The sequence below is a fragment of the Eretmochelys imbricata genome, chromosome 6 (assembly GCF_965152235.1).
Source record: "Eretmochelys imbricata isolate rEreImb1 chromosome 6, rEreImb1.hap1, whole genome shotgun sequence".
Taxonomy (NCBI): Eukaryota; Metazoa; Chordata; order Testudines; family Cheloniidae; genus Eretmochelys; species Eretmochelys imbricata.
In genome coordinates, this window is record NC_135577.1 from 84,360,026 (window position 1) to 84,387,660 (window position 27,635).

The following is a 27,635-nucleotide window of genomic DNA, read 5'->3' on the forward strand; positions in this document are numbered from 1 at the left end:
GGAAGGAGGCAGGAACAGGCAGACATAACACGTCTGTGGTCTGAGTAGTTTCTACCGCGTATTGAAAAAGTATCTTCACTTCTTGTAACAGGACACAAATGTGTGATGTAGTCATTTTGATATTGATATTATCCTGCTTTGAAAGCCATCTCTAATTCTGAACACTGGGGGAACCATTGTGTGAGCACTGGGATAGGCTAGCTGCCCAAATACAATCCCATCTAAAACTTTAGGTATGTACTTGGGCAACTAGCCTGTCCTGTTGCTTGCACTGCTGTGGCTACATTTCTATTTCCAACATGCTAACTCAATCAAAGCTAGCACAGGTATCTATTCCCAAGCTGGAGATTACACCTCCAGGTCTAGTGTAAACATACACAGTGTGACCTGTCTACTGTCCATTTGCAGTCTGTTCAGAGCAAGATGTTTGACTCCAGGGCCGGCTCTAGGCACCAGCAAACCAGGCACCTGCTTGGGGCAGCACTTTTCAAGGGGCGGCGTTCTGGCCCTTTTTTTTTTTTTTTTTGCGCTTGGGGCGGCAAAAAACCTAGAGCCAGCCCTGTTTGACTCCATCTTAAGTTGGCTCCATGATGGCAGCATCTTTTTCTATTGTCCTGCAATAGGTCATTCTTTGTCTTCCACGCCTTTTCTTCCCTCCACGTAGGATCCAATTTGAGACATACCTTGTGCTTCTGCCTCCTGGTAGTCTGATGGCATGGCCAAGCCACCATGGCCATCTGTCTGATTATTAAGTCTGCAGTCTACTGATCCATGCAGCAAAACACTTCCACATTGGTTGCATAATCTCTCCAATGAATTTCCAAGATTCTTCTGGAAGAACACTGTTGGAATGCATTCATCTTTCTATTGTGTACCTTCACCATCTGCAGTGTTTTCCAGGTGTACAACAGTGCTGGAAGGGCAATTGCATTGTCCTATCTCATTTTTTATTATTGGGACAATCAAAATAAAACTAAAGAAAGTAACACCACACAAGGAGAGTATGTGTGATACTAGAAAGGTTAGTAGATATAGCAGGGAAGGCACATTTCAAGCTGCAACTTAGCAATAGATGTGAAAAGTTAAAGACACTGGCAATGGCAGTTTTTCAAAGAAGTATCTGTGGATTACAGTGGGAGTGAGAAAAACTAAGAAAGAAGAATGACTCCAACCAAATACATGAGGCTTGTTGAAGAGAGGAAAGAATTGAAGAAGAGAATTCAACATGAACAAGACAGCAGTAAAAGAGCTATTTTGCAACAAGAATATTTGGAAAAAGACAAGGAAGTTAAAAGATCAGTCAGAAGAGATAAGCGAATGAATGGAAAATAAAGCAAGAGAATCTGATGAGGTGTATAAGAAAGGGGATTCTAAAAAGCTTTTTCTAGTATCTAAACAGCTGACATCATAATTCTTGAACTTTGTGGTATTGTGAAGGCTGCAGATGGTATGATTTTAATCACAGAGGAAGGACTGAGAGCCCACTGGATGGAACACTTCCAGGCTGTGCTTAATGAGTCAGAACACTAATGCAAAATTGAGAGGTGTGAAGAAATAGCCGACATACCTATATCACTAGAAGTAATAGCCTCTGAGGAAGTAATTAAGGCTATAAACCGAGTGAAAAGAGGTGAAGCACCAGACTATGAGATAGATGCTCAAATGTTAAAAGCTGGGAGGAAGTGATGGTGAACTACATGTGCACATTGGTCAGAATGGTTTGGGGAAAGGAGAACTGTCGTATAGATTAGAGAAGAGCTGTCATCTGTAAAATCCCTAAAAAGAGAGGCAGACCACTTTATTTGTGATAACTGAAGAAGGGTGACACTCCTATCTGTACCTGGAAAAGTGTTTTGTATTGTCATTTTTAATAGGATAAAAAGTTGATGAAGTACTCAGGGAAGAACAGGCTGGATTTCAAGCCAGTGCATCATGTTCATACCAGAATTTCACCGTGAAAAGACTTGCTGAGAAAGGCTTAAAATAGATGGGTTTTAACTGCCTTAATTTTACAGAAGTGTTTGCTAGTGTCCACAGAGGAGCCTTCTAGAATATCTTGAGACACTACGGAATTGTAGCGAAGATTGTTAATTTGGTCTAAGTTTTGTATGATAACTTTATATGCCATGTTGGGACAGAGAGCACAGACACTGAATGTTTGAAGATTCTTACTGGTGTACGGCAATATTGCATATTATCCCCTTTTCTCTTCTGTATTATCGTAGATTTTCGTGACAAGAAGGGTGACCCAGGCTGCTGCTAAGGTCACTTGTATTGTTTTGGATAAGAGATAAATTGTGACACTTAGGTTTTGCGGACAATACAGTCATACCAGCTTGGATGGTATGAAAAGACTACCTATGAGCATGAAAGCAGAAATGGCCAAAGTGGGACTTGGTATCAGTACGCAGAAGACCAAAATCATGGAGTTATGAGAGAGTGCTATCTACGCTGGCAGATGAAGGATTGATAAAGAAAAGTATGAAAGATTTCATATCTTTGTCTATTGTGGAAGTACAATATCTGCTAATGGCCAGTTCACTAAGGAAGTGAAGACAAGAATTAGCAAAGCTAGTGGGTCACTTTCCCATTTGTCAAACGTGAAAGAGTAAGAAGATACACCTACCTCTGATATTCAGGCTACTGAATGGTTATGATTTATGCAGCTAGCTGTTAGGAATCATGAGACATTACAGAAAGATACAGTGCAGTGACAATAATCAGACTCTTTTAAAAATATGTATTAAAAATATATTGCTACTAACTTGGGACTAAATTAAACACCAGTCTGTTCAACCTTTGTAACATAATACTGCCTAAATACGTCTACAAGTTGCAGAGGAGTCTGAGAAGACCAATACAAATGTTCAAGGGTCTAGAAGGGATTAATTTGTGAGGAAAGGATTAAAGATGTGTGGTTAGAAGCTGTTGGCCAGTATGTTCCAACATAATCTAAAAGCCTAATGTAGACAAGAAGGAATATACTTCTGTAATGTGCTCTAAACTGGTCAAGTTGAAGCCTACAGAGGAGCCTAGGCTTTAACGCAACCAGTTTATACACTACTTTGGTTACACTAGTCTTGTGGAATGTGTGAGTTAGAATTTGTTTATCATCATCTAACAACACACCTTTAAATCCTAGTCTAGACAAAGATTTATACAGATGCAAAATAGAGGTCTGGGAAACTTCAGTTGTGTTTTGCCAAGTGTAAATTGGTAGACTCTCCGTCCAAGTCCAAACACAAGGTATTCACTTGCTGTTGTCAAAATGTCACCTCTTCTGATCTCTAGTTTCATTAACAAAAAGCTAGCTAATTCCAAAATAAAAATACATGAACTGCAGCCTAAGCCTTCTCACTATTCAGCTCCTGTGATTCCTTCTCTCAGGACTGGTCTCTCACAGACCCTTTCTCCTTCTGCCAGCGATAGTCTAATAAGCCTCAATTGCTCCCTTGAATCAGCACTAATTAATATGCAGCTCCTGCCAGGCAGAAGATGAATTGGGGTGGTGAGGGTGGAAGCAGTAGTATTCTCCAAACTCTCCCCTCCCCAAGACCAACCTCCACTTACCTGAGATGAATAAAACTTCAAAATATTTTCAACCCTCTTCTGTCTTGTATGCAGTGACTTTAGCTGATCTTCATCCCTTATTTTTCAGCAGACTTGATCAACAGTGAAACATTTAACAGGGTTGAGCTTTAAATTGTCAGCATTAAACACCATGCCAGTAATGGTGAATCGGGACTGTTCCCAGCAGTATCGTTTCAGGCTCTCTGTTGACTCCGGCAGATACTGGAAATTTAACTTTCCAACTAAAGGGCTAGAAACTTAATTTTTAGCAGCTTTCTTTTTTATTTAAGATTTTGGAACACAAGGTGCTGTCTTAAGCCAATCCTATCTGTTGGGCTCCAATATGTACTAACATGAGAATCTTGCCTCTCTGCTGCAAAGGTGTTAATGTTAACATTAGATCTGATTTTGATTCATTTGCATTCACACTTCCTGAGTCTTGCATCATGTTTCAGGTTCAAACAACCCACTCAGACTGGGGACAGTAGGGTAGTAAAGAATGAATATAAGAGATGGTGGTGCTTGAACAGTGGTTTCTGCAACTGTTTAAAGAGAGTTACCTATCACCCGTCTGCCAGTTTCTAGTTTTAAACACAGAAAACTTACCTGAAAAACAAGTTCATGGGTCAGATCATTTAAATTCCTCTTATGGGATGACACACTTAACCTTTACTAACCAATTAGCCCCATTTCAGTAGGAAATGCTGAATTAAGGGTTCTAATTTCTTTTATGACTCATGGTCGTCATATAATGCATGTCAAGGATGTAGTAGAAGGTCAATATATTCACTAATTACACAGAAGCAAACGTGCCATTCTAATTCAGTGCAAAAGTTTTTTTCCCACCTAGCCCTTTCTGCTGCATTTCAGAATCCTTTTAGAAATGGTAATGTAGCACCCTCATGAGGCCAGATCTCACTACTGCAGCTGCTTGACAGATTTTTAGTATACTTTCCTGTTTAAATGAACAAAACACATGAAAATATACAGAACTGTTAAAAATGTAATAGTAAAAAATAAATTGTAAACCAGAATCCTGTACTCTCTAATGAAAAGAATATATTTTTCTTTAATGAAGCCTCTAATGGTAACACATGTTTGGTGCAATTTATTTTATTGCAACAAAATTAAGGTTGAAATTTATGTTCTGAATTAAGAAACAATAGCATAAATGTGCTACTGTTCTTAAGTTTACAAAATAGAACTTGCACGTCTATAGATTTTGTGCAATCCATTGTAAAAGTAAACTCAATCCACTGCAAACAGTTTAACTGTAGTAATAGGATCTGGCTACAAATATAAGTTTATTTATTTGTTGGTAATATTTAAGAACCTACAGTAATATTCTTTACAAAATCAGGGCTTAAGCCTACTTGTGGCTGCCAGAAAAAATGTCCCATGCTTTCTTGCTTTAAAGTTTAAAGTTTCACTTTAAAGTTATTGACAAAGCTACTTAAAGTATAAATGACATTTGTTAAAATAAATTCCTAAGAGCTGCTCTTACACCAACTAGGTGAGGGTGTGTATTTTGTCTGTAGATCACTCTCCAAACATCATGGGCCATTTGTCAGCTTCAGCTCTTAGAAGGTGGCCAAGCATGGAGAGAAGGTACAAAGCCCTTTGTACAATTTACTGGGGAGGGGTGAGTGGAGTATGTTCGGGACACCCAAGTGAAGAGAGAGGCAGAGCTGTCAACCACTCACTTGGTGAGTCAGATATGATGCCTGGGGTGCCAGCCGGATAGATATAGGAGGCCCAAATCATCAGTGCGGGTTGTCTGGGAGTGTCTGGAGGAGAACCCTGTGAGGAAAACTTCAGTTCCCACCTTCAGAAGAAATTCTTCTGCATTCAAGGTGAGGTCTTGGACATTGAGTCTGAGTGGACCATGTTCAGGGCTTTAATCATTGAGGTAGCCACAAAAAGCTGCGGTCTGAAGGTGGTTGATGACTGTCATGGTGGCAACCCTAGGATTTGCCGGTGGACACCAGTGGTGAGGGAAGCCGTCAAGGCGAAGAAGGAGGCCTTCCAAAAAATGCTTGAAAACTGGACTCCTGACATGGCTGAGATGTACCGGCTGGCCAACAGGGCTAAGTCTGTGGCGGTCATTGAAGTGAAAGCCCAGGCTTGGGAGGAGTTTGGAAAGACCACAGAGAATGACTACTGGATGGCCTCAAAGGTGTTCTGGCAACACATTCATTAGGAGGGGTCAGCGGGACGTTGCCCAGACCGTTCTCAGCAAGGGTGGTGAAACGCTGACTCAGCTGAGAAGATTGACAGGTGGAAGGAACACTTTGACATGCCCTACTTTCAGGAGGCAGTGAGATCAGATCTATTTCTGATGCTGCGGTCTGATGCTGCAGTAAAGTGCCTTCATAGTGGTAAGATAGCGGGGTGGACGAGATTCACCCGGAGATGTTGAAAGCACTGGACGGTGTTGTGGTTAGCGTGCCTCTTCAGTATTGCATGAAAGGCGGGTGAGGTATCTCTGGACTAGCAAACCAGGATGGTGGTCACAATCTTTAAGAAAGGAGACCGGAGGGTCTGTTCCAACTACAGGGGGATCACATTCCTCAGCCTCCCTGACAAAGCCTATGCCAGAGTGTTGAAGAGGAGGCTATGCCCGTTAGCTGAACCTCGGATGCAGGAGGAACAATGCAGATTCCATCCCGGCCGTGGAGCGATGGACCAGCTCTTTGCTCTCTCACAGATATTTGAGGAATTGTGGGAGTTTGCTAATCTGATCTACCTTTGTTTTGTAGACCTGGAGAAGGCATATGACCGTGTTCCCTGAGATGTCTTGTGGGAAGTGTTGCGGGAGTATGCAGTGCCAATGCCGCTTTTGTGTGCTAGCCAGTCCCTCTATTCTCAGAGTGAGAGTTCTGTTCATATTCTTGGTATTAAGTCGAGTTCATTCAATACGGGCATTGGACTCCGGCAACCCCAACGGGGACTTGGAGGTGGCATCTCTGCTCCTTTCAGAGATCATAATGATCTTGCTTCTTCAGACTGCGATCTCTGATGTGCACTCGAACATTTCACTGCTGAGTGTGAAGCAGCTGGGATGAAAATCAGCATCTCCAAATCAGAGGTCATGGTCCTTCCCCAGAAGAAAGTAGCCTGCTGTCTCCAGTGAAGGGGAAGCAGCTGCCCTCAGTGCAAGAGTTCAAAGATCTAGGGGTCTTCCTCTTGTTCATGAGGAATGGTAAGCGGGAGTGTGAAATTGACCAGCAGATTGGTATGGCGGTGGCAATGATGTAGGCATTGTACCGATCTGTGGTGGTGAAGCAGGAGCTGAGTTCTCAGGCAAAGCTTTTGGTTTACAGGTCAGTCTCCATCCCCATGCTCACCTACGGTCATGAACTTTTGGTAGTGACCAAAAGGACGAAATCACGGGTACAAGTGGTGGAAATGAGTTTTCTCCACAGGGTGGCTGGGCTGTGTCTCAGAGACTGGGGAGAACCTCGGAGTAGAGCTGCTGGATCGAGAGGAGCCAGCTGAGGTGGTTCAGGCACCTGATAAGGATTCACCAAAGTAGCCTTTCTTTGGAACTCTACTGGGCATGTCCCACTGGGAGGAGGCCCTGAGGTCAACCCAGGACATACTGGAGGGATTATGTCTTCCAGCTGGCCTGGGAACGCTGGGGAATCCCGCAGGAGGAGCTGAAACCTGTTGTGGAGGAAAGGGGAGATCCAGTCCTCCCTACTTTCCACACTGCCACCTTATTGACAACAGGGGGTGCTACTACCCCTGAAATGGATCTTTACTGGCTCCCGGTGGAGCAGATCACTGTCATATTAGTGAAAAAGATCCACAATAATTATCTGCAATACACAGCAGTTTATTGAGAAGGAATTACACAAGCGGTAAAGGGTTATATTAAGCACATAACTCTTACGTTAGACATTAAGAACTATACGTTAAGAGCTATACATTCCTCTTAACGAGTCTCTCTTTCACAAACAGGCCCTGAGCTAGTCTCAGGCAGTTCCTGCTTGGCAAACAGAGAAGGTGGTTACCAATTTTATAGACGGCTTCTTCGCTCCTGGTCTATTCTTCTCAGTCGTCTGGTCTGTCTCGGATTCCCTCGAGGCCAGGCCTTGGTTGCTTTGAGACCCCTCTGGTTCACAGTCCTACTCGAGCCCATGGAGCAGAGTTTTGGCTACTCTGTCTAGCAGTGTTTCTTCTTCAAGTGTCAATTAAGGAATCCCAACCAACAGCAATTTACTTTGCTTGATTGTTATACTCTTTTTCCTCAAAGGAGTCACATGTCTTAAAAGCATGCCCAGTGTATTTTAGATTAAATTAGTGTTTTAGAAGGGGCTTGGGGGTGATACCAAACAAAGATCACCCCACATTTACTCATTCATCATTCATTCACTCTGACTCTCTGCATGGTGTCCTTGCAGTAAGATCACTATAACCAGGTTGACCTGTGCTCCATGCTGGAACTTTATGCAGGTGATATTTACTTTTGCATGGGCCCATATTTGCTGACCAATAGGTTCAATGTCAATCGAGCACGCAGACTTTGCGAGTTCTTTTTCAAATTTGCTTCTGCTTAAAGGGAACCTGCTCCCAGGATCCTCTGCAGCCATTCAACCATGTTTAAAAGTCATGTAGGGTTATGCTCACACCATTCATTCAGTGTGGCCACACCAATCTGGCACCATGTCAACAACCCTCATCTGGAAAAGTGGCATAAAAGGAAAAGAAGGGTGAGTAGAGTAGCCATGTGTGGGTTGGGGAGCTATGTATCCCCTACACACCACAGAGGGGGCTCCATTCCAATTCCTAGTATGCTCATGTATAGGAGGATTGTTAGGGGCAGGCTGGAAGAGGGGCTGTAGGACCAACACTTAACATGTATTCATTGGTGCCAAAATCCTGCAGAGAGAGTGTGTAGGGGCAGCAGCTGACCATAGGTAGGAATAGTAGCAGCAAAGGGGCTGTTCCACCCCCATCTGCTCACCATGCTGCCTGCACAAAGCCCAGATACTCAGGCTATGTGTGACCAGGAATGATGGCAACAAAACACTATTTGTTTTCTGGGCATGGAACAAAACCAAATATATAGGTTCAGTACATATAATATGGAAAATGGGCAAGTGATGATTAGCTACTCTTTGGGTGCACTTAGGCTAATAACCAATACATAAATTACCCATGAAAGAGTCTGAAAAAGTAAAGTTGCCAACACAACATTTAAAATAATTATTATAAGGGAAAGATTTAATATCTCCAGGTATCCTTGTATTAGCATAAATAGCTTCAACAGCAGTGTTTATAATGGCAGCATTTTAAGAAAAAAATATCCAGTTGCTTTATTAAAAATGAAAAATACTGATTAGAAATGGGCCCAAGCCACAGACTTTGGATCAGGATCCATACTTTATAAATAGCTGATGGTCAGAGAGGGGCATTGTTCAAATCTGTGGATTTGAATTTTGTGCAGGGTTTAGGGACCAGTGAATCCATGTAAGAGATCTCTGAATAAAAGCAGTTTTCATGTGTGTGAACTATTGGTGCTGAAAGAGCTGCTATATTTTCTACTAAGGTTCAATATTCTGTAAAATTGCCCATATAAGACAAAAGAGTTTAGGAATGTGGGTATGTGTCACAACCTAGTGGTGTGATCCTGGAAACACTTAGTACCATGGGTAGCCCCATTAGCTTCCCATCTGTAACCCTATTTACATGGTGGCAAATGTTAGCAAGACTGGGCCCCAGGCCTGACAATTGAGTCAGACAAGATTGTGTGACTGTGACAGGGTCAGGCCAGATGGCTACAGAAGAGTGATCCTATTGGGATCCTGGAAGTGGGCGGGCATAGCCTGCCCGCTGCTAACGGATGCCTCCCAGCCTAAGAGGGGGATCCACAGAACCTGGACACCAAATAAATACGGGAGACAACTAATGAAATAACAGGGACAGGAGTGTGGTCAAAGGGTCAAACGAAGGGAACTGGATGGGGACACCGAACAGAGAACCCCGTACAGCGCCCACTGCTCCTCAAAGGCGTCAAGGGAGTCAGTGGACACCGCCCAGAGGAACTCTGCGCAGAGGAACTCTGCCCGGATACGTGAATGGACAGAGGATTGGAAATAGGCCCCACAGTCTCAGGAGACTCCATTGGCCAACCTCCTCACTCTGGTTTTATAGATGGCCATTTTAGCTAGGGCCAGGAGGAGGTTGACCAGGAGATCCCATGACTTTGTGGGGCTGCAGATAGGGAGTGCAGAAATAAGAAGGTGAGGGGAAAAGAGCAACCAAAAATGTAATAAAATATTCGTGAGGAGCCGGAATAGGGGCTGCAGCCTGGCACACTCCAAATATGTGTGTGCCAGGGTTTCCCTCATGCCGCAAAAGGGGCAGGTGTCTGGGATAGGGGTGAACCGCGCCAAGTACACGCCCGTGCTCACAGCTCTGTGAAGGAGCCGCAAACTGATATCCCCGGCGGGCCTCAGGACCAAGGTGGAATATAGGCTGGCCCACCAGGGCTCCTCATCCTCCAAAGGTGGCAGGAGGTCCTGCCATTTTGTATCAGGGCGGGACATGAAGGTGAGGGCATGAAGGGGGTGGAGCACAAGCGTGTATAGATGTTTCCTTGGTGAGGTCTGGAAGCAGACCGGCTGCAGCTCGTGCAGCTGGCTCATGGTGAAGGGGTGAGGGGGTCAGTTGGGTCCACGGGGCAGGGGCGCAATTAAAAGGTCCGGCGGGCCTGGGGTGGAGGGTGGGCGGGGCGCGCCCTCCCTTAGGACCCGGTCAAGGTAAACACGAGCAGCGGGCGGCAAAACAGCCCTCACCGCCTGAAGTACGCGCCGGGGAGTATGAGGTCTGGAGAGCCCCATGCGCTGAGCGAGCGTCAGGGGATCCAGCCAGTCTCCCTGGTCCCCAACTCTTGTGACTTCTGCCAGGACCAACCTCTGGTACACCGAAGGGGCCTCCGCCACCTGCATGCGAAGCTGGGGGTCGTGTAGCAGGGCATCCGTGAGGAGATCTGCCCCTTTGATGGCCGCCACGGACCTGGTTGTTGAAAGCGGTTTCCAGGTCCGGATAGGAGGTCCTGGTAGAAGACCGGCAGCCCGGAGAGGTCTCGTGGAAGACCTCTCGGATGGAGATAAAGGAGCTGCCAGTCGTATCGGAGCCCTTGGAAGTGGCGCAGGAAGGCATGCGCCAGTATGCTCCACACTGGACTACCTGCACCATAAAGGAGCCTCTGCAGGGCCTGGAGGCGGAAGACATGGACCTGAGTGTGCAGACACTTCAGGCCCTGCCCTCCCTCCTCCAGGGGTAGATGGAGAACCCCTGCAGGGACCCAGTGCATTCCTGACCAAAAGGACTCCAGAATCGATGTCCGGAGGTTGGCCAGGAAACCCGGGGCCCGGACCAGGGTGTTGAGCCGGTACCAGAGCATGGAGAGGACTAGATGATTAAGCACCAGAGCTCTCCCTCGAAGGGAGAGGACCGGAGTAGTCCTGTCCATTTCCAGAGCCGCTCTATCACCCTGCCCTCTAAATTGTGCCAGTTCTCCAGCAGAGAGGGATGCGTGGCAGAGAGGTAAATGCCGAGATATAGCAGTGGACCCACGCTCCACTGTATGGTCTGAAGGGCGGGTGGGAGGGAGCTCGCCTGCCAGCCGTCCCCGACCACCAGGCCAGAGCTCTTGACCCAGTTGACCTGGGTGGAGGAGGCTGCCGAATAGATGGCATGGCAGGCCTCCACCCACACCAAGTCGCCCGGGTCCTGGACCATGAGGAGAACGTCGTCGGCGTATGCTGACAGGACCAGCCACAGCTCCGGCTCCCGCAGCACCAACCCTGTCAACCTCCTGTGGAGGAGACAGAGGAAGGGCTTGATCGCCAAAGCGTACAGCTGGCCCGAGAGGAGGCACCCCTGCCATACTCCTCGCCCAAAGCTGACTGATTCGGTCAGGGTCTAGTTGAGCCTGACCAGACACTCTGCGGAGGCGTACAGCACCCGGAGAAAACCCACAAACTGGGGTCTGAAGCCAAACGCTTGCAGAGTGCTCAGGAGATAGCCGTGGTCCACCCTGTCGAACGTCGTCTCCTGATCCAAGGACAGGAGGATGAACGACAGACCATCCCTACACCCGCTACAGAAGAGTGATAGAAGGCAGATGTATTAGTCCCAGATTAAGTAGATCCCTTTTCCCTGGGTAAGGTGACAGGGGCAGTTCCCGAACAAGCAGGAACTTGCTGGAACCAATTAAGGCAGGCAGGCTAATTAGGACACCTGGAGCCAATTAAAAAAAGCTGCTAGAATCAGTTAGGACAGACTGGCTAATCAGGGCACCTGGGTTTAAAAAGGACCTCGCTTCAGTTAGGAAGAGGCATGTAAGGAGCTGTGAGTGAGAGGACGTGCTGCTGGAGGACTGAGGAGAACAAACATTATCAGACGTCAGGAGGAAGGTCCTGTGGTGAGGATAAAGAAGGGGTTGGGAGGAGGCCATGGGGAAGTAGCTCAGGGAGTTGTAGCTGTCACATAGCTGTTACAGGAGGCACTCTAGACAGCTACAATCCACAGGGAACCTGGGCTGGAACCCAGATTAGAGGGCGGGCCCAGGTTCCCCCCAAACCTCCCAACTCCTGATCAAACACAGGAGGAGTTGACCTGGACTGTGGGTTCCACCAGAGCGGAGGTCTCTGGGCTGTTCCGCGACCTACATGGTAGCTCAGCAGAGACTGCGCGGGTTGTTCTTCTCTTTTTTCCCCATGCTGGCCAGTGATGAGGTTATCTGAGGGAATGGCAGATTTGAGCCACGAAAGTGGCCAAACTGAGGGCTGCCATGAATCTCTGAGGTGAGCAAATCCGCCAATAAGTACAGGATCCACCAAGGTAGAGGAGGAACTTTGTCACAGTGACCTAAAAAAGATTTGCATTACTTCTCTCTTAGCTGGTCAGTAGAGTCTGGCTAGTCTTTGGCTGAGACAGGGACATGAGAGTATAAGACCTACAAAAGACTTAGCTCTAGGTATTTGATGCTCTGACACATGTGCAGCAGAAAGGTGTTGCACAACAGGAATGTAAACTTATCCCATACTAGTACAGCATTTTGGGCACACTTGATTATTCCTTGGCAGCTGCTTAGACCTGTCAGATACACTGGTAGGAAAAATAGCATGGAAGGAAAATGACACAACAGTATAAAAATTATTTTCAAGATAACCAGAGGCACCAGGAGAAATACCTAGCTATAATCTGTTTCTGAATAAAAACATTTTCAGATAAATATGAGAAACAAAAATGATAATATGTGGTGAGAGGATGAAATTCAAATAGGTTAGAGTTCAGGTTTCATTTGGATTAAGCATCCAAAGTTTAGGTCCTTATCTGTATTATCCAGTCACTTGAGTCTGCAAAACTGACCTCTTTTCTTCTTCCTGAATATCTGAACAGAGAGATCCTGAATTGTGGCATTCACAGTGGCATATGAGGCATCATTCACTGTGTCTGGTTCTTACCACTGTCCTCCACTCCCACCTTACCTTTCTTTACATTCTGAGTTGTATCCTAGTTTTTATCAAGCTAAAAAAAGAACTGAGACCCACCTTGTGCTTTTCCCCAGACATCTGCCTTCTCCTTTTCCTGATTCCTCCCCCTTGCCATGCTTCTTTTCCCCTTATCACTTCCTGCTCTTACTTCCTGCCCCTGGTTCCTCCTATTACTTATTTCCCTTGTCCTGTAAATCCTTTTGTGATCTTCTGCTACTGAGTGTGCTCAGGTCCACCCATCCAGTATCTTCTTTTCATGGCCATGTTCCTAATATGCCCCGTAAATAATAAAGAGCACAAACCAGAAATGCTTAATGAACAGGTCAGTGGTGGAAACAACAGGAATGGCACTCCCAGCCTGCTGCAAGTGATCCAGCATTTTGATCTAATGTGAAACTTAAACAAAAGTCAGATGTTTAAAAATGCTTTGAAATCCTTGAAGAAAAGCTGTTATATAGGTGCCAAGCATAACCTAACTAAATGATCGCACAATTACAGGTAGAAAAACAAATTTAAGATCAGGACCTGATAGATCAAGAACAAATAGTAATCTTCTCCTCATCTGGAATGAGACAATATAAGAAAAATGGTGCCCCAAAATAATGTCCTTTTTTTTTTTTTAAACTAGGAAGCTATTTGACCTCTGGACTGTTTCTCCAGTCTCTATGGGACTAATTTTCCAAGGTGCTAAGCACCCACAGTTCCCTCTAGCAGTGGCGATGGAACAGTTTTGGGAGTGGGGGTGCTCTTATTCCTGTCCGCACCTCTCACTGCCCCCTGGAGCTGGGGCCGGGAGCAGGGCCGTGGCTCCGGGCATGGGGCGGGACAAACACGGACAGGGGTGAGGCGGCTGGGGCCACAGCTAGGTCCTGTGCGTGCGGCCGGCAGCTGAGCGGGATCCTGGGGCCGGCAGAGGAACCTGCGGAGCCCCAGCGGCTGGATGGGACCTTGGGCCAGCGGCCAGGACCCTGGGGCTGGCAGCAGAGCCCCCGGGGCTGCCGGCCAAGCAGGACCTGGGGCTCCAGCAGGGCTGGTGGCAGGGGCTCGGGGCCAGGGGCCGGAAAACCTGGGCGTGCTGCTGCACCCCCCTCACCTCTACTTCCCATGCCTATGCCCTCTAGCATCTGTCAGAGGCTTAATGGGGGTGGAGTGATTGTGGCATCCAAAAATCTGTCTCTTGGGACCCAGAGACTGACTAGACTATTTTCTCATTCCACCCATGCTCTTGTCCCGCTGCCACAAGTCTCCCTATTTAGACCTTTATTTTACAAGGTGGTTGTGCACCAGTACAAGTGTAAGTAGAGACCTCATGTGGGTTTGGATAAATGTCAGCACTAACATAGACTTCCACACTGAGCGGAAGCAAGTCTCAAGCCTCTTAGGCACCTGCTCCTTTATTCTCAAGAGCTCAGTGGGAAGGAAGGAGTGGGGAGTGTGGAGAATAAGCATTCCTGAGGGGACAAGTTGAACAAGATTCTCAGTATACAGCTATATTCTCCTCTCCTCAAACTTATTTCTGCTAGGAAGCAAGAGTAATTTGGCAGCAGTGCGGTCCTTAATACAGGGTCAGGTTCTGCGGTGCTGTCTATCCTACTCATCGTATTTACCTGTGTTTATACAAGTAACATTTTACATAAGTTTTTCTAATGGTTAATTAAATAAGAATGATCTTGGTTTAAGTACGTCTATGGAAGTTACCACTATGCTATATCCTGTATTGCCTATGATGGAGGTGAGACACAACAGCAATGCTGGGAATTGACCATGGACTGTCAATGGCAGGGGGTGTTTCCTAAAGCAAGATTAAGTGTGCTTTGTGCTCTATAGCCAAATGAAGGAGGATGTCCTTCTTGGCTGCTGAGATTCCCTAGATATGGAAGAGCAGCACTTTGAGAGATGACCCCGGCACTAGGGTTTGTGACCCTTGCCTGAAGAGGACCCCATTGGAGGACATCTCATTCAGGCTGTGTTTGTTTTTGTCTTTCACTTTTTATGATGAGGACTTGAGCTCCGATTTTTGCACTTTGTCTACTTTAGCTTTTTCATACACATGGTGGGTGCTATGTGATGGCAGTAGATTTGCCTCCTTATATGACCTCCCTGAAACACAGGCTGAGAAGTATGTGTATTCTGATGACATCTTCAGGGCTGACACTGGAAAACAATTGCTATAGGATAGAAAGGGAATCTCAGCCAAAACATGGATACTTGGACCACCTGCTTCTAGCAGTGGAGACTAATTCTCAGTGAAACCAAGACAGTGACAACTACTTTCCATCTAAACAATCATCTTGCCAATCAACCCATCATGATCCATGTCCAAGGATGGCCATTGCCATTCCGACCAGTTGTCACATACTTGGGAGTAAAACTTGAGCATAGCCTGACACACTGGCTTCAGGAACACCGCAACACCTGAAAATGAAGATCGCTTCTCACACCACCTTGATATGAAAACTATCAGGAACCTCCATCCTGGGGAGCAGACCCTTCAGTCCTTTGTACATCTGCATACGCGCTGGTATTTGCTTCAGCTGAATACTGCTCTATGGTCTGGGGCTGCAGCAGGCGCACTTAGCTTTTCAATATTGTATTCTTAGTGGCTGTTTGCACTATACACCAGTGTCCAGTCTGTATTTGCTAGCATAAATAACTCTGCCAGACCTTCATGCGATACCCTTAAGTCTGCTTGCAGAGATATGGCAACCTATTACGTGTCTTGTTGATTGATGCCCCATTCTTAGACAGGGAACAACACACTGCACCAGCATAAAAGTCTGATCGTATTCAGGGGAGGAATCCATTCCTGTGGTCCAGGGGATGATACCCCAACTGATTTCTCAATGCTCCTTTGCTACAGCAGCTCACACACCTTTGGAATATACTGGCCCTTTACCTGTTGCTAGCTATACAGCAATCCTGTAGCTCTAGTAGCAACAATGGGAAATATTAAGAGAAATAGTCTAGTGTTCACAAGACCCGTATTAGAAGCATTACACTCTTGGATCCGACTCTTCTTGGCTGAACATACCCTGTAGGCATAATGCTTTCTAACAACTTCTAAAAGCTGCCTTTTAAAAAGTAACATGTACCTGAGTGTTACATACACTGTGCTATGAATGCCAAGTGTGAAGTAGGAAAGTAAATATTTTAATCACTCCATGCATTTATTTTAGCTTGGTTCCATTAAATTCCCAATTGGCAATATGAGTTATCATATCCTGAATTAAGTAGGATTGTTATGAAAAGAATAGAAGAATTCTGTTGAAGTTATGCTTGATCAGCATTATGTTCCTATGAGGCCAGTGGACTTATTGGCCATCACAAAGTTTGGAGGGCACTACAGACAAATTTTTTCCTTAGTGGCATCTGGCTCCTTAGGGAGTTCTATAATCTGTACTGCTGATGATTGGACTGTTGCTTCTAAGTCTAGCTCCAATGAAACTGACGATGGCTGTTTGTGCAGTCTCCTCCTCCAGAGTACCTGGATTCCTTTGACTTACCTTTCCCTATGAAGAAAGTGCACTTTTATCCTTTTGAAAATAAAGTCTAGTGGGCAGGACTGAGTCCCACCTGAGACTCAAATGCAAGTCCTTTTGTGGTTAGACAAAGTGGTTTCTTAATGCCATTCTGTGATAGAAGTGCCCTTAGAGCCAGTTCATCCTTTTGTGAGGTCAGTCTTTTTTTTTTTTTTTTTTTTTTTTTTTGGTAAATTGGGAGCAAACTTTACAACATTCTGTTTGCAATAAAATTGAACGTTCATTTTTTAGCACACAACCTCATAACCAATTCTTTTACAGTCAAAACTTCCTTTGTGTGCCCAAAAATAAAGGGGACGAGGGGGAGATCTAGTATAGTGATTTCACTAGTACTGCTCTCTTGTGCTTCTATGTTGAGATGTGTGGTGTAAAGGGCAGGTTCTGTGTCTTTGTAAAACTGGTACAACAGTCCTCCTTAAAACTTGATAATTTTGTCTATAGGTAAATAGACATTTTTAGTACATGCTTAAATATCTGGGACCTACCTGGTTGGAACATCTTTTTTCAAACCTTGGTTGTAGTCGCTCCAAAGATTTTGTGCCTTTATAAAAGTTGTGTCCAAAAGTACTCTATTAAGTGTATGTGATGCAATACATAATAATTCAATGTGCATATTAAATGCAAATTAATAATTATAATAATAATAAATTGTTAAGCAATGTTAACATTGCATAGCTTAAAATTTCAAGAAGCAAGATGGTCAAATACTGCTTCCAGCTACACATGCAACCCAAGTTAATTCTGCGTAGTTTCAAAGAGCAGAATTTAGCCCAGGAACTGCATACATTAAAGTTTCCACATCAATGTTAACTTGCCACATTACATCCTGTATTATTTTATAGTATATGTTTTACAACATTACAAGTGTATCTCTGAAACATGCATAGCCAAATTCAGGTTCAAGAAGGCCAGTACCCTTCCTGGATATCCTGAACAGGAAAAAAACCCAGAAAGCAGATTAGTTTTTAGTGTGTCTCCAAAAGTTTTACTGCATTCTGCAATATCCTACAAATCCTAAGCATTCATTTTAAAAAAGTCATTCTTTTTCTAATGTAATGTTAAACGTACTGCCTGTTAGAAACCAGCTCAAACTAAAGCCCCAGATCAGCCTTCCTGGGCCCATTTTAGTTATGAACACCCATCTAGCAGAAACTAGGTGAAATTAAAGGTGCAGGAAAGATAGGAACTCGTCGCTTCCTCACTCTGTTTAATTTCCTGAAAGGTGGATTTCAAAGTCTAAGTGAGACCATGTAAATGCTTAAATTATTGAGTTTCAGACCAAAAAAGGAACAAATGGTGTAATATAACATTCAGATTTCACACTCGAAATTAAAAATGTGAAGCTTCCAGTAGCAAGCGTAGCTCAGATGACAGGGACATGTGTACGACTTTCTGTCCCTGTTAAATACATAGATTGGGACAGGAGACTATTGCCTATCAGATATAAAGGCACTTTTGGGGGAAGGATTTTGCAGTCTTTCAGTCAGACATTTACTTTCACATGTGCCTTATCTGAGCTGCTGCCCCGATAAGCCAGGGGAAATGTATAGTGATATCACCAGGGACTAAGCTTTATTACAGCGATAGACATTTGTGATGTTATTGTGATGATCAAAATTTGGGGGGGCTGCTCTCAATTCCACAAACACTACAGGTTTCAGAGTAGCAGCCGTGTTAGTCTGTATTTGCAGAAAGAAAAGGAGTACTTGTGGCACCTTAGAGACTAACAAATTTATTTGAGCATAAGCTTTCGTGAGCTCACGAAAGCTTATGCTCAGATAAATTTGTTAGTCTCTAAGGTGCCACAGGTACTCCTTTTCTTTTTACAAACACTACAGGCAGCTAGGGAGTATTCCCTGGCCTGACTGTAGTTTTCCCTGTTGTACTATGTAAGCTGCAGGTAGCAGCAGTTAGAGCCTGCAGTACTGAGGTGCTCTGAGCAGCGCAAAACACTGCAGCAGAAAGCACAGCAGAGCCATCCCTCCCACCTCTGGAGCTAGTAGGAGCAGCCTCAGCCCATCCCCCACAATCCTGGAAGGGGGCATTAATGGAGGTCCAAGCCCAGGGCAGGCCTCCTCTAGGCTGGAGACATGGCAGGCAGCTTCTGGAGCCTGCAAGGAAGGAGGAATTGAGGGTCTGGTCAGCTGCTGGAGTCTGCCTGGCAGCAGTTAGAAGGGCTGCAAGAATCTGCCAAGGAGAGTCACGTGTTGGGGAGGGGGGTTAGGGAGCAGATGTACCTGGCATGGCTCTCAGCAGTGGTAGGGATTTGGGAAGCAGGTGCAAAGGGCATGAGAAAAGACTCTAAACAGTGGGAAAGAAGACGGGGGAGGGAAAGGCAGGGCCTGCCTATTTCTCTGCACAATTCAAATGTCTGACTTGTTATTTTTACATACACTCTCTTGAGATAGGCAGGGGCATTAGAGGGCATTGAAAAAAGACCAGTTCTTAAAAAAGAAGTTTCAGGACTTTAGTCTAATCTCATGATTTGGGAGTTTTTGAACTGTTGGGGTTGGCAATACTGTTACTAGACTCTGCTAGAAGCCTACCAGATACCTTGAACACACTTAGATTTTTTTCAGTACTTACAACTCTCTTATTTTGAATCCTTATCCACCCAGATTAAATAGCTATAGACCCTAGAGAAGACTATGTCCATGTCAAGTTTTAAATTTAAACAATTTGTCCTGTAGCTTTGTTTTTAAAAAGTGCAAATAAAACTTTGTGGGTTTTTTTACACAAAAGAAAAAATGTATGTTCCACAGTCGCACAACCTGTAACCAATAAGTGCACATTTCAGAAATGTATAAGTGCATTCAAACAGAAGGTCATAATGGAAAGTGCTTTGTATCCTTAGCTATGGAGGTTGCTACCAAATATCCACTATGTAACATATGACTTTTCCAAATATAGCATAGTAACAATATTACTAGGAGTCCAGTGTCTGGAATAAAATCAGTGCTGAGTTTACAAGGACAATACAGAGCAGTTACATCACAGAACTGATTCAGCTGGTCTCAAAGAGAGAGATCCGTTTACACTGGAATTCCCTCCCACTCTCCTTTTTTCTCTCTCCTGGGGAGTTCTTGTTTTTATAGCAATTTTTTTGCTATAATGTGAGTAACTTTGGGATTTCCAGATTCCAAAACATTGTGATATATCGTATCATAGTTTAATTATAGGCATCATAGTGTCTGGATTAGATACATAGCTATTATAGGTCAGCCTTGCTCCACTGAAGCAATTGAAGCTGATTTACACCAGCTGAGGCTCTCTCTTTCTACCTTAAATTGTCTAAAAAAGCTATGTAGACAAAGAAACAGGTAAACCACAAATACAAAAGAGAGAGAGAGAGTGGTAAAAATTATTAATGATAGGGATGTACAGCCATTTCTGTTAGATGTATGACATGAGAAAAAAAATGGCAAAATATTATTGTGTATATTTTGCTTTCCTATTTTATTTGTTTCATTGATCAGTCCTGAGTCTGGGTTCATGATTGCACACTAAATTCCATTCTTTTGCATGGTGTAATTAGTCCTGTATTTCATTTTCTGACTGTGTTGCATTACATTTTTTTTTCTAGTGTTGCAGAGTACATTTTTTTATCAAGAGGCAAATCTTTCTCCAGATTAGAACTTCCTTTCATGGATTGAGAATTGGTTAAAAGACAGGGAACAAAGGATAGGAATAAATGGTAAATTTTCAGAATGGAGAGGGGTAATTAGTGGTGTTCCCCAAGGGTCAGTCCTAGGATCAATCCTATTCAGCCTATTCATAAATGATCTGGAGAAAGGGGTAAACAGTGAGGTGGCAAAGTTTGCAGATGATACTAAACTGCTCAAAATAGTTAAGATCAAAGCAGTCTATGAAGAACTTCAAAAAGATCTCACAAAACTAAGCGATTGGGCAACAAAATGGCAAATGAAATTTAATGTGGATAAATGTAAAGTAAAGCACATTGGAAAAAATAATCCCGACTATACATACAATATGATGGGGCTAATTTAGCTACAACTAATCAGGAAAAAGATCTTGGAGTCATCGTGAATAGTTCTCTGAAGACGTCCACACAGTGTGCAGCAGCAGCCAAAAAAGCAAACAGGATGTTAGGAATCATTAAAAAAGGGATAGAGAATAAGATGGAGAATATTTTATTGCCCTTATATAAATCCATGGTATGCCTACATCTTGAATACTGCATACAGATGTGGTCCCCTCATCTCAAAAAAGTTATACTGGCATTAGAAAAGGTTCAGAAAAGGGCAATTAAATGATAAGGGATTTGGAATGGGTCCCATATGAGGAGAGATTAAAAAGGCTAGGACTTTTCATCTTGGAAAAGAGGAGACTAAGGGGGGATTTGATAGAGGTCTATAAAATCATGAGTGGTGTGGAGAAAGGAATAAGGAAAAGTTATTTACTTGTTCCAATAATATAAGAACTAGGGGCCACCAAATGAAATTAATGGGCAGCAGATATAAAACAAATAAAAGGGAGTTCTTCTTCACTCCAGCGCACAGTCAACCTGTGGAACTCCTTGCCTGAGGAGGTTGTGAAGGCTAGGACTATAACAGGGTTTAAAAGAGAACTGGACAAATTCATAGAGGTTAAGTTCATTAATGGCTATTAGCCAGGATGGACAAGGAATGGTGTCCCTAGCCTCTGTTTGTCAGAGGGTGGAGATGGATGACAAGAGAGAGATCACTTGATCATTACCTGTTGCATTGGCCACTGTCTGTAGACAGGATACTGGGCTGGATGGACCTTTGGTCTCACCTAGTATTGCCGTTCTTATGTTCCTAGATCCAATTTCGTCAAAAACATTTCTTAAAATATATATGTATTTTAGGAAATATCCAACACAAACTGCATGAAGATAGCCCCTTTTTTGTCTTTTACTGTACATCTTCAACATTCATTAGGTATTCATCATTCTAAATAGGATTTTTTGTTACTGCTAGCCAGTCAATAGACCGGTAATCACATCTTCAGTAAAGTCTAGGTTGTGACTTGGAGTGTCTCGCAGGGTAATCATGGAGCTGGTGCTAAGTTTATGCACCATCCTTTGCTCAAGGCTGTGCCTAAAAGTATGCTTTAGCCCTAATGTAGCAATACCTATTGCTTATCAGATGGAATAAGCAAGACCCAAATGTGTGCCTCAGTGCTTAAAGTGATAAAGGAGCAGCATATTGTTTGAAAATACTGATTTTGGTTTTAAAGTTTGTATGTAGCCAGGCCTTGGAATAATGCCAAAGGGAAGACCTGAAGAAGAGCTCTCCTCGAAACCTTGTCTCTCACCAACAGAAGGCGGTCTAATAAAATATTATCTCACCCACCTTGTCTCTCTGAAGAGAAGTAGAAGTTCAGCTTCAAGAGCAGGGTTGTAGTCTAGTCTTTAGCAATAGACCTGATCCAGTTGACTGTATTTGCATAGGTTTCAATTTCCAGTGGAGCTGCCTTCCAGGCAGACATGAGTCATGAGTCTGGCATTGGGATGATAAAGGTGTCTCTTTGTCCACTAGCATCAGGCTATTAAAATAAATAAGTTGGAGTCCTAGGCACTACTGTGAAAAACATTTTGATCATTAGTTTGTGACAAATAAAGTACGGATTATGGTGAATTTAGTTTGAGATAAACACGTGGAAAATATGAAAAAGAAATCTCCTATCTGATCTAGGCTCGCATGTATTGTCTTCATTTCCATTGTCATGTGTTTAACTATATGGGTTTTCCTTTTAATTTTACCAGAAGTCAAATGACAAGTCAAGTAAAATTGTGGTCTTAATTTAGTTGCGGGGCATCCAAATCTGCATTATGATGTTCCTCAGCACTTATTTGCAAAAATAGGCACATATTTGAATGTAAGATTTAGAAATCCAATTTAGATGCTTACAATTCAGCAGTGGGTTCCCTCCTTAAGATTTTGTAGACTGACAATGCTCCATTAGGCCTCCAGATGGTGGTGTTTACCCAGACATTGAGATTCAGGAGCTGGACAGTGTTATCTATCCTCTGACAGTCATTTTCAGTGTCAGGCTTTTAGTTTTTTAAATTATTTTCAGTTTCTACAGATGTGTTCTTTGAATGGTTTCAATAAAATTTTATAGCCATCGTTTGAAAAATAGTAGGATTATTGTGATTTGTGTTTTGTAGCAGAAAATATTTCTCTGACAGGGACGTAGCTTGGGTTAGAGCTCCCCATTCTATCATCATGCCTCTCCTTTCCTTTAGCTCTCTTCTCAGTGCCCACCACCAACCTATTTATTTTTAGTGGGGATTTTAATGTCCATAATGTTGTTGGAATTTTTATCTTTTTTTAAACAAAAAGATTCTGGCTCCTCAGAGCTTTACATGATATTATCTATATATTTAGTAAGGCCCAAAACACCCTTCAAACATTTCCTACCCCACAACGCAAATGATTCAGGTCATAAACCTGTTGTGGGTTGTCTCCCCTCATGTGGTAAATACAGGCATATTAAATGTGGCACATTTCGTAGCAGAGAGAAAAAGTATTTGACATCTAAAAGGCTAGTACTGGAGGGTTCCGAAATTCAATATGGAAAAATACAAACTGGAGCTGCCTTTTGTACTAGTGCGTATTGGCATTACATGCTTGAAATCTTGAAATATTTTTTGAAAAATTCTGCTAAAACAGTACTTTGTTATGGGGGTGTAATATATTACTTTTTTAGTAAAATATATGAAACCTGTACAAGAGAGCACCTTTATTTTGTGTGTGTATGTATATATGTCTGCCTGTGTATGTATATATCAAATCACCTTGTTTCTGAGATAGCATCACTAGGATGTGGCAAGCAATCAGTAATATGGTTTGTAGTATTCTTCTCTGAGGCCCAGAGGGTAGAGCCCTGTTCGGTGGTAGTTCTGAAATTTTTTTTGTTAAAATTTAAAACTTTTGGCAAATAAAAAAAATCTGTTTGGGGTTGAACTAATTGTTTTATTTGACCTGAAAGATTTTTTCCCAAGCATTTTTAAAGGATTAGAGGAGTGCCCCTCTCCCCCCACCCCCGATCACCTTTAACCCAGTGGTTAGGGCATTCACCTGGAACAGCCATTTTAACCCAGGCATTCACACAGGAGCGGGGAGACCTTGGTTCCAGTCCCCCGCTCCAATGAAATTGAATTATTTGTACAAAGGGGAACAAATGATAATGATACATTGGTTACCTCACAGAGCTGTTGAGGGCATAATTTAATTAATTTATGGGAGGTGCTCAGATACCAGAGTTCTGAGTATCCTAAAAAAGCCTATGAATAAATAAAAATAAAACTAATACACCAGTGCTAGCATTATCTTAAGCAATTCTGGGATGGTCATATTAGATGAACATACTCTTAAAATCTCTCGTTAAGTCAATGTAAACATCGTGGCCACGCTACCCTCTCAACCTTCCCTTGACTCACGTTGAACAGAAGACTCTGGTGGAACTATCTGCACTCAAAATGGGCCTTACAGCATCATCCAGTCATGTAAAGTCAGGGACATCATTTAATAGTGCCTTTCATAAAAGACCAGCAGTCCTTACATTAAATGCTGCATATTCTGCCTTGTATATCACTAGAAGGGATGCAGCTGCCACATCTGGCTGCCTGAATAAGGGCTTCCAACCCATCTTTTATCATAACCCAGGCCTCTCACACAAATCCCCCTCACTTTTAAAACCCCATTTTTTTTCCATCTCGCCACAATCTAATGAATCTTTTACACTGGCCTGTCCCAAGAGACCACCTTAGATTATCCCAGAACACACTGAGCACAGTCTTGCTCCTCCTTTATTAGACCACCAACCAATTTTTATCATTCTTTGCATGGTTGTTGAGGACAAGATTTCACTATGCAATGCTCTGTTGGTTTAAAAAAATAAAGAGCATGCTTTTTCCAGATTGTCATTGTACTAACAAATATGTTTTTCTTGTTCTTTCTTTTTTCTTATCTGGTAAGGGGTTTGTAAGCAAGCTGGATGAATTCATTCACTGGTTAAATGAAGCCATGGAAACGACAGAGAATTGGACTCCTCCTAAAGCAGAGACAGACAGCCTTAAACTGTACCTTGAGACACACTTGGTAGGACAAGATTACATTATGATTGCTATCAGTAATTGAAGTGTTCTGCTGTGCTTTTTGTTCGTAGATTATTTTTTCTAATTATTAGTCAACATATTTTAATGCCATATTTACAGTGTTGCAAATTGAAGTAGTATTCAAAATTCCAACAAATTCACTTTCTGAAAGAAAAACAAAATTTCCTGCATTCTTTAGCAACCCTAGTGTAGCAAAAATCTCTCTTTGAAAATGAAATTAGAAAAAATTATATTGCAATTCAGAGATTATCCTCATATTGAAAGAAAAGGGAAATAATAAAAGATAAAAGTAAAATTACATTTCTCCTGGCCAGTATTAATGAAGCTCTAATTTATTTTTTCTGTCTGCCACATTTTTAATCATAGTACAGAATGATTTAAATAAAATATTTGAATTTATTATTTCAATCATTTTAGCGGATGTGCATTTTCTATCATGTAACTCGCTATTCTTGCTGTTGTGCAAAAAGCCAAAACATTGTGTGGAAGTAGAAAACACTTGGCGAAATAAGATCTGAATATAGTACAGGCAAGAATTATAGATTGAGAGGCACTGGATAAGCCTCATCAGGTTTTTACTGAATACTTCTAACAGCTGCTGCTGGTTACAAGCAGGTGAAAACCAACTACAGTAGTTGAATTGTAGTAAAATATGAAAAGCAACCATGTTAGATGAAATGAGATTTTAGATGCTGAAAACCTTGTACTTAGATTTTTCACACTATTATCAAACATATGGGGCAGAGACCATGTCTTCCTATCAGTTTGTATGGTGTAATGGAGTCCCATTCCTGATTCAGACCTTTGTTACTAACCCAATATAAATAATAATGAAAATGCCTCCTTAAAGGAAAAGTCTTGTGATTTAAGGGGCATAGCTCTCCAGGAAAAGTATTAAATACAATCTGTGTATGTGTGTTGCAGAACTAATTGTCAAGACCGTCGTCTTCTGCAGCCCAATTGGATAATGCAAAGTAGGAGCAAAAATAAATAAATAAGCTCCTCCATTTCAAAGAATTGGAAATCAGTGAGTTTCAATACCCTGATACAGTAAATTCTGTTGTTCGTTTATTTCTATTAATTTAATGGTCGGCCTGACCACCATTAAATTAAGCAGTTAAAAAAATGGAACTTACCCTGCCACAACTTTAAAACTCTCTGATCTCCAGCTTTCAAGCATAAATTGACATTTTTCATGCCCTTTATTGATGTTAATCATTTCCATCATAGTAGTGCTGTGCTAGGCACTGTGCACGTAGGTAGTAAATAACTGTCCCTGCACCAAATAGTTTGTGATCCTGCCATGTATTTTACAAAAGTTCCCTTGGGCTAACATGAAGCCCCATAGACTTTGGCCCCATGCAAGTGCAGGGATCTGACCACACACCCACCACACACTGCAGGATCAGCACTTAAAAGTCCTGGGTCATTTCAGTTTGTTCACTCCTACTCTACTGTATTAAACTCTCTGGAAGATGGCTTTCTCTGGGCTAGATGGACATAACTGCACTGTCCCAAGAGCAGGACAGAAACAAGGCTGTGACTTTCAGTATCTATTTCCCCCTCGCTCAATGGGAGAAGTCATCCGTACCAGCCCTCTTACTAGCACAGATTACTTGAAAGTCTGCCCCAGCTCCAGAGCATGGGCCAGTGCATTGTGGGAGTTGGAACCAAAATTACTCTCTCCCTATCCCTGCCTGTACATACGCTACCCACCACTGTGGGATGGGCAGGAGCAGCCTCATGGTGGCTGCTCTTCTCCTTCAGGATTCACCAATATGTATAGTCTGCATGGGAGAGTGGGCATCTTACACCCCCTCACTTCTCTGTGAAGGTGCACAGGAGAGATCACACCTGAGCCTTATACCTTTGTCTATCATTTCATTAGATTATTTTAAAGCCATTAAAAATCTATCACCAGAGTGTTCCTGATGCATAGAGTACTTTACACGTTTCGCGTGGGGGGGGGGGTCATTTACATGAAGTAAGAGTGGTCCCCCCCCCCCAATCCTTCCATGAAGTAGTGGAGTATATAATACACTACAATTTCAGTCTGTGAATATACCTTGATGGCATGTATATTGTCAGTCTATATAAGCAATTTGTTGGACAGCACGGAAAAGCAGTAGTGATCCTACAGCCTCATTTCTCCTGGGATTTAAAAAAACATATGCTATCATATTCCTTTCTTTGCAGTAGAAGATTGAATTATTAAAATAAGAGATATTTTTGTAATAGGAAGATAGAGTTATTCGTATTAATTAGAATGTCAGCTTTTCACTGGTATTGGTTTGACAGAAATTCCAATCTGTGTTTAAACAGATGTATATGAACTTCAATTCACATTCAGTTCAGTGTTAAAATTCCTCTTGATTTAGCATTTTAAATCAATGCTGATTAAGGGCTTGGAGGGAGGGGGGAGCTTACCTCCCTCAAAGTTTCTTGTTTTACAAGATAGGTTCTGCAAATTTGAATGCCATCAGCTTTTTCTGATGTCTTCTGAACAGAAAGCACTATGTACCTTGCAGGCTAACTCCTAAGCGAGGTTCCAGGTTCCTCAGTACTACCTCAGGGTTTCTGCACTGACATCCAGTTGTGAGTTGACTCTCTTTCAAATAAATTAATAAAATGAATTTGCCTCTCTCCTATAGGTTTAATCTACACTAGCTATCTTTGTATTCACAATTATCAGTGGAAGCTGCAATATAAACATGACTCAGGCATCTTTACCACAATCCTACCAGATTGTGTATTATGGCGACAAAGTGGGCTAGTGGAGAAAAGGCTCTGCCTCAGATTATCATTGCTGCCTGTGGCCCTGCTCTGACTGAAACATATGGCCACAATTAGGGTTGCCAATTTTGGCAGGACGTATTCCTGGAGGTTTCATCATATGACATAATCTTT

General features: G+C 43.0%; 1 protein-coding gene across 1 annotated transcript in view; it reads left to right on the top strand.

Moving 5' to 3' along the window:
• AKAP6 (A-kinase anchoring protein 6) overlaps window positions 1-27,635 on the top strand; it is a 295,294-nt gene that overhangs the window by 60,504 nt on the left and 207,155 nt on the right. Inside the window, exon 4 of the mRNA XM_077819992.1 lies at window positions 24,589-24,711. Coding sequence (XP_077676118.1) covers window positions 24,589-24,711 — 123 coding nt within the window. The remainder of the gene's footprint in view (window positions 1-24,588; window positions 24,712-27,635) is intronic.